Genomic DNA, 8393 nt, shown 5'->3' with positions numbered 1-8393 from the left:
AAAATCTATTAAAAGATTTTTTTTTAAATTTTAACGGTTTCGGAATTTGTTAATGACTTGAAAAAAATTTAACGAATTTTGAAATCTATTAAAAAAAATTAAAAAAAATTGAAATATAAATTCTTTTAAAATGTAAAAGATAGTTTTAGAATTTAAAAAAAGATGGGAGTGAAAAAAGATGTGTAGAGATATAAAGAAAAACAACCAATGGAGACACTTGCATATTTTGGTGGAAAGAAGACCGACCACATCCATAAAGATAGAAAAAATAAATGCAAATAATTAAAATGGTTTAAACACGGTCGTGTTTCAAAATATCAATTAAAACATTAGATTTTAATTGGTTTGGATCTTGTCATCATTATTAAAATATGATATAATTTGATTATTTGTGATTTTTTTTTATTTCTTTTGTTTTTAAAATTGTCACTTATTACGAAGATTTTATTATATAATAGAGATAATGTCACATTCACATATTACTATTAATACAAATATAAGATGAAAATTTTTAATTTAGGTCTTTTATTTTTATTTTATCACAATTTAGTTCAATTATTTTTAAATTGAAATAATTTTATATAAATTGTAAAACTCCAGAAAATGGTATTTTTAGAAGGGATGACAGTCTAAAAATAGTGAGACTCGATTATTTTAATATTAAACGATTTTATTATAAATAATTTTGTTATAAACGAGTTTCATTATTTTAAAACGTATCATCTCTCTATAAACCACTTTTCTATAGTTCTTTACCTTCTCTCTAAGAGTTCTAACTCCCGAGTAATCTATTTGGCAATCAGGAGGTACCTAATCGACTACGGCAACAAGGTCTACGTTTCTACCCGATCAGTTTCTTTAATAGAGTAAGTAAGTTTCGACTCCTTTTTCCCCTTATGTTCTTAAATTTGTTTTAGAGGAATATTGTAGCATGTGTGATCATGCATCTCTTATACATTCTTGATTCGTCTAGAGTTCCAAGGACTTTGTCCGTTTTCAATTTGGTGTTTCATAGGTCTGTCTAGGTATTCCTTGCGGTTCAAGTAATCGGCGGAGCATTTTTAGAGTTGGGTAGTTTCTTTTAGAGGTAAGGGAAGCTGTAGTTGTTTTAATTGGTAATTTAGTGTGTATGTGTGATGAGTCTATGTGTATTGTGTTGACTGAACCAAATTTAGGTTTTTAGAGTAAACGTATCATGTGCAATTTGACTGGTTTGAGTATGGACTGATGAGCTGTGATTTTGAAATGTATTGTATGATGATTTGATCTGTTATTGGATGTATAATATGTTAGAAATTTGTGATAAGGTTGGTTGATTATGAATGGATATAATTTGTCTTTGTTTAGAGCTAGTTTAGAGGAAGTGAAGTGGTGAAATTTTGATTTGGGAGTTACGTGCTTTAAAGGTCAGTTGGGATAGTTTTGGTAAGTCATTTGAGACTTATTAGAGTTCTTAAGTCACTTAAAACAGTGCCAAAAGTGGTAGAATTCAATTTGGGTCAGAGGTTGAGGTTTGGTAGATTTTGAAGTTCAATTTGGTTAGTAAACACTTTAGAATGAGGTTATGATGGTTTAGGCACACTTGGTTAAGTATAATTAAGTATATAACATGATTTAGGAGTGTTATAAGTTGGGAAAGATGCATACAATAGGTTTTGAGTGGTTAAGTAGTGCAAATTCTGCAGTTTTGATGCTGCAGAATTATGCAGTCTCGTTGAGCGAACTTCCCTTTAAGCGAGAGGTGAGTGAGCAGAACCCACTGTTTTTGTTTTCGCTCAGGAAACAGGCTTGGTACGTTGAGCGAGAGGTTGGGGTCTGGAACCACTATGAGTTTTATTCACACAAACGAGTTGGGTCGTTGAGGGAGAGGTTGAGGTCTGGAACCACTGTGGGTTTTATTCGCACAACAAAGTGGGTCGATGAGCGAGTGGTTTGGGGTCTGGAGGTACTGTCGGTGTATTTGCACAGCGAGCTGGGTCACTGTGCGAGGGAACTTTGTGGTAGCTCAGCGAGTGTATGCGCTAAGCGATTAGTCAAAGTTGTTAGTATGCTCTTTCTTTCTTTTTAAATGATTTTAGTTATGTATTGATTCAGTTGAATATGATGTACGATGGTGTATGAGTTGTATGAATATCAAAGTCATGAGTTGGGATTCAAAGTGAAAGTATGTGGTTTCAAAGTATGTTTTCAAAGTGGTGAAATTAAGTTCCAAAGTGAATCCTCTTGGTGAGGTTCAATTATCTTTAGTACGAATGTAGGAAGCTTAGTCTTGGGGGTCATTGGAATTTCATTCTCAAGTAGAGAGGATTGACACGTGTGGTGAGGAGTAGCAAGAGGTCTTCTTAGTCTTGGGGGCTTCTAGTATGCTCCAAGGCCTGGAACAGACTAACCTTGTGAGTGTGATAGGGTGAAACCCGTTGGCAATGGTTTTGCAAAGCAGTAGAGGCCACCACAAGTGCACGACCCGCCATAGCTCGACATTCATACTAAATACGGATAGTCGGTCTAGGTCTTTGCATGTTAAGATGTTTAGGTTGATGTATGTGATATAAATGATTTTTGTATGTTATGTTATAAATGTGATATGATTTATTTGGTATCTAGCTTACCCTTACTTTTCTGTTGTTTGTCTTTGTATGTTGTTTCTCTAATAGTGTGAGCTTAGGGATTCACCTTTTCAGTTGTTCAACCAAGAGGTGATGGAGAAATAAATGAGTTGTTAAATAGATCTAAAGTAGATCCATTCTTTGAAAGAAGTTTGTTTTACCTATTTGTTCTTGTAGCATCTATGTAACGTTTCATTTTGGTAGTTTTATACTATTAAAATGGGATGTTACATAAATACTAAAAATGTTATAATGATATTTTATTAAAATTGATAATTTTATTAATATTTTTAATAAGATTAAATTTATTTTAAAATTCTAAAAGATTATTTTTAATAAAAATATTATTGTAATAATTATAAATTTTATATTATAATAATTATAATATTTATATAAAGTTTAATTTTCTTTAAATTTAAATAGGGATAAAATTACTCTATTTTTAAAAAAATTAAAATTGAATTAAAACAAAATAAAGGACTATTTTTGAAGTGGTATTCTCATTACACATGAGTGTCTTTATCATATGATAGTACCTTCATTTAATACGCGATAATGTTTTTCAAAAAAAAATTAAAAAAGTTTAAAAAAATAAAAAAACCTATTATACCTGAAACATAAATTAACATGATTAGTGCTGTATTAATAACTAAATTGTACAATATTTTAAAACATAAAAATCTAATTACACTGGTTAAAATTGAGATTTTCAAACATGAAGAAGAAGAAGAGGGAAGTTTAAAGCTATTTAAAGTATGTTGAATAGTGGATATTTTAAATGGTATATATAATGATTAACGACTAAAATACTGTGGTACTCCTCGTATCCGTTTAAAATAAAAATAATAATTTATAATTTATATCTATTCCCGATCTAATCAAAATGAGCTTTTGCGTGCTGCATAAACCCTAAACCCACCCTATCCCTAAACTTCATCGCCTGTGTATGCTGCTGAATTCTCACGTTTTCTGGTTTAGAAGGTAATTTTTTTATGCTCGAGGGTTAAAACAGTGTTAGCCTCCTCACCGTAGCCACCACCGCGCACGCCTCAGCCCACTGCTCATCCCCCTGTGCTGTCAAATTCCCACATTTGCAGGCGCCAACGAGGTTCATATTCTCCCTCTCTGTTTCCATTATTTTTTTATCTGTCAAGAGAGGTTTGGTTTGATTTTGAGTCTTAGCCCTGGAAACTTCACGAAGGTGGCAATAAATGTTAGACCACGCAGTGGGAATGATGTTTTGATTGATGGATATTGGTTTGAATCTTTAAGTGTTGAAAAAAGTTAAAGAGCTTGGTTATGTAACATGTTTAATTGCTGAAGTTTATCTCTTAGTTTTCTGTTAATTCTGAAATGTATTTGTTGATGAAATTATATAGTCTGTTAGATTATTTGATTTCATTTGGATTCATGTGGCTTTTGTATTTGCGGTGAATGAAGTCTTGGTTTTGATGAAGTTATATAGTCTGCTGGATCAACTAAATGAAAATATGGTTTGCCTTGTTTAGCATTTCATTGAACCCATGAAGTTCTGGGTTTGGTTTGAAGTTATTGCGATTGTGGTTCTTGGGAGAAGATCTGGGTTTGGATTTTTTGTTCTAGTTTTATTTGGATCTAAAAAACTATAAAATAATTTTTATAAAAAATTGGTGGATAGCTATGTATACCTGTGGGTTTTAAGAAATTCTTCGCTATTGCTAATTTTTTTAGTTGTATCTAATGGGACGGTAATGAATTGGAGTCGGGTAGTGGATAACTAGTATATGTGCTCACCCAACCTGATGCCATCCCTAATTCCACACAAACTTGAAAACCTAACAGAAGAAGCATTTGCATTGTAGAGATATAACTGGAGCGATGAGAAACCTTGAAGAGGATGAGAATGGCGTGGAGGAAGAAGAATTTCAGAAGAAAGAGAAGAGAAAGGGAAAGCACGATAAACCGAAGCCATGGGATGATGACCCTAACATTGACCACTGGAAGGTGGAGAAGTTCGACCCTTCTTGGAACGAAGGTGGCATGCTCGAAGTCAGTTCCTTCTCCACCCTCTTCCCTCAATACCGCGAAAAGTATCTCCAAGAAGCATGGCCTACTGTCAAATCTGCTCTCAAACAATATGGCATCGCTTGTGAACTGAACCTTGTACACACTCACTCCCCTTCACTTATCCTTTTCTCTGATTTCCAAATCCTAATTCCACTTTCACTTGTTACAGGTCGAGGGTTCCATGACAGTTTCAACCACCAGAAAGACTAGAGATCCCTATATTATCGTCAAAGCCAGGGATCTCATCAGGCTTCTCTCAAGAAGTGTTTCTGCTCCTCAGGTATGTATATATGTGCCTTTCTTTCTCTGGTTTCTCTCGCTTTCTTTCAAATTTCAGTTATGATAATGTCCTCTTCTTTGTTCTCAGGCCATAAAAATACTTGATGATGAAATGCAATGTGATATCATTAAAATCAGTGGCTTGGTTCGCAATAAGGTATTTGCTGATGTTTTTGTGTTTAATGTTTTATGGTCGAATATTCAATACCAGTGCCTCTGCGAGTCCTGTGTTTGGATTGAGTGTTGCTTTGTTCTTTGGATTCCCCTGTTTCAACAGTTTTTTTTTTTTTTTTTAATTTGTGCTTACATGTAATTCTTTTATTCTCTCTTGAAGCATTTTAAGGAAGTATGTTTGATGGTAGGAAGTTCACTTGATTTTCTGACTGCAGGAGCGATTTGTAAAAAGGAGACAACATCTTGTGGGTCCCAATTCTGCCACCCTAAAAGTATGCTATTTTTTAAGATTTTATTTTTGCAGCAATGGGGATGACCCCTTTGTTCTTACATTCTAGCTTTGGTTTTACTGTACTGCATACTACTATCAATAGATGGCTTCAACTTTGTAACTCACTTTTCTCCAACTGTAATACTGGCGTGCAGGCTCTTGAAATACTCACTGGCTGCTACATTCTCGTCCAGGTAATTTTGAATTTACTTCATTGTTTAGAATGTGAAGACTTTACATTTACTTGCACTATGATATGAGTGTGGTATAGAAAGAGCTGATTTCTTTGTATTTCTCATGCAATTCCACAGGGAAACACAGTTGCTGCTATGGGTTCGTTTAAAGGTTTGAAACAAATCAGAAGGATTGTTGAAGAATGCATGCTGAATAAAATGCATCCTGTATACAACATTAAGGTTAATTGATATGTATTTTATCAAGCTGATTTTTATGGTATAGATTTCCGGTATATAAAATATCTTATTTCTCTTTTTAACTTGGTCAGGTTCTTATGATGAAGAAAGAACTTGAAAAGAACCCGGAACTTGCCCAGGAAAACTGGGATAGGTTCCTTCCAAAATTCAAGAAGTATGCCTTTTATTTGATAATTTTTAAATGCAAAGTTCTCATCCTCGGCTTCAGTTTCATTGACTCTGCATATCTTTATCTAGGAAAAACGTTAAGCAAAAGAAGTTTAACTCTAAACAGAAGAAAGAATACACTCCATTCCCTCCACCACAACAGCCCAGCAAGGTGAGACATCTTCTGATATATATGATCTAGTTGGATTTCTTCCAATTATGATTAAGATATGAATGATTAATTAAATTCCTTTTGGTTTAAATTTGCCTAATGGTTTTCTAAGAAGAATTACATTTTAATGGTTCTCAAGAACTCAATTACCTTAGTAATACCCTACTGATCCACCTTCTATGTCTGGCTCTGTTGTGATTAGTGCTTGATCTATTTTCTCTTAAATTAATTTGTTAAAGATGAGACCTACTATTTTATCTGTGGCTGATATTATGAGGTAGCATACTCTACCTTATTTGGTACTTGTTTCAATGAAGGCAATAGACACAGTGAATATGAATTATAATTGATATTCAATCTCGAGCGTTATCTTCAGGAATTGATATGATCACCTCTTGGTCAAGTGTGCATTATCTAGGATTTGTGAATATATGAACATTTTCTTGATCTTTAAATAAGATGACAACATCAATTCCACAACTTTTTTTTTCTGGCATGCTTATATGATTTTTCTTTCGTTTATGTTTTGTATGTATATATAATTCCAAGTTTTTGACACTATTCTTCTGGTATTTTGCTTGTTAATTTTGCGTCTTTTGTAATTTATGCTACATTTCAGATTGATATACAATTAGAAACTGGAGAATACTTTTTGAGTAACAAGAGAAAATCGGCAAAGATATGGCAAGAGAAGCGGGAGAAACAGGCTGAAAAAACTGCTGAAAACAAAAGGAAACGAGAAGAGGCCTTCATCCCTCCAAAGGTTAATGGCAACATGTCATTTGCAATTTTCTATACTAAATATTTACTGTGTTTCGAGTTACACTACCGATCAATTCTCCTTATTAACAAAATACTAACAACTAACATTTGTCTATAAAAAACAACAACTATGTTTGGTTAAATTGTTTACTTTATAGTCTTCTTCATGTTGTTTTGTTAAATTTTTGTTTGCTCTCTTTAGGAGCCCGTAAACCTGGTGGATAAATCAGAGGATGCTAACAACAACGTAGCTGACATTACAAAGTCCTTAAAGGTAATTTTGTTGTTATTTTCTTGCTTGATTGGTTTAAATTGTAGGCTTTCTTTGCCACACCGGCATTTTCTCTTTAAATAAATTATCTCGCTTGTATTAAAAAATGGGGCCGTCTGCAGAAAAAAACAGAGAAGCTTGGGAAGCGAAAATCTGAAGAAAATCTAAATGCGGAGACATATATTATGGGATCCTCAGAACACGCATCAGGAAAGAAATCCAAGAAGCAAAGGTCTTCGGCGTAATCTTCATTTTTAATTTTATATATTATATATATTTTTATTTTTATTTAAATATTGAATTAAAATTAATTTTAGTTTAAGATGTTGTATTTTTTTGTTTACTTTATCTAGATAAGATAATTCGAATACTCATTTGAGGAGTTGAGAACTGCTTTTATGCTCCCTACAACCTATGTTCAATGATTAACTGTTTGGTTTTGGAAGTGCCACAACCAACAAATTTTGGTTTGTTTGCTGACCAATTTTCTGCTTTGCATATTGCAATAACAACATTCTGAACTTCTTTTGTTTGCTTTTCATTGTGCTTCATTCAGTCAGCACAAGTGTGTTTTTGTTGAAACTTGTTCAACATTACCATGTTACTTACTGTAATGGGTTTCAACTTTGTCCATCAAATTAACACTCTGATTTTTATTTAATAATAAATGGGGCCCTTTTTGGCCACAAATTCTTATATGCACTATATTTTTATACTTTGGAATACTATTTTTTAAAATAAATAAAAAATTATTTTTATTGGAAGAAATGTGTTTATTTTGTTCAGCTGTTTCAATCTGAACCTTCTAATTTTGTAACTTAAAATTATAAGAAAATATCAACATATACTTTCAATATTTAAATCAATTTATAAATTTATTCTTTGTTTTCAATTAATTTGAGATTGGAACAGCTTTCGGTGATTCATAGAGAAGTCAGTCCCCAATTTGTTCTTTCTGTGTCTAAAGTCAAAATAATAAATGGTATCAAAATAATACCAACCGCGTTTGACCATCTTTATATAGGAAAAATATTAAGATGTCTACTATTTTAATTTATTCCATTTTTTACATTAAACTTTTTTTAAAAAATTATATAAATAAATTCTATAACATTTGAGAATTCGGAATTGTGAATCGTGATACTGAATTGTCTCCTTTCTTTTTCAAACTATGAAAAAATGAAAACAAATTATATTAAAATTTGGCTTTTTAAATACTGAATTGAAATTC

At 32.4% G+C, this 8393-nt stretch overlaps 1 protein-coding gene across 1 annotated transcript; it reads left to right on the top strand.

Annotated features, from left to right (window-relative positions):
* The first annotated feature begins 3454 nt into the window (after window positions 1-3454).
* Window positions 3455-7633, top strand: LOC124831079 (RNA-binding KH domain-containing protein). The gene is made up of 12 exons (XM_047304971.2): window positions 3455-3714; window positions 4448-4748; window positions 4822-4932; window positions 5020-5088; window positions 5321-5377; window positions 5532-5570; window positions 5688-5792; window positions 5882-5964; window positions 6048-6129; window positions 6749-6892; window positions 7094-7165; window positions 7285-7633. Exons 2-12 carry the CDS (start codon window positions 4464-4466, stop codon window positions 7405-7407), a joined length of 1170 nt encoding a protein of 389 aa, XP_047160927.1. The 5' UTR covers window positions 3455-3714; window positions 4448-4463; the 3' UTR covers window positions 7408-7633.
* Window positions 7634-8393: the final 760 nt, after the last annotated feature.

Source organism: Vigna umbellata, chromosome 3, assembly GCF_029865625.1.
Source record: "Vigna umbellata cultivar VRB3 chromosome 3, Vumbellata_1.0, whole genome shotgun sequence".
NCBI lineage: Eukaryota > Viridiplantae > Streptophyta > Magnoliopsida > Fabales > Fabaceae > Vigna > Vigna umbellata.
This window is presented reverse-complemented; position numbering and strand designations above follow the sequence as displayed.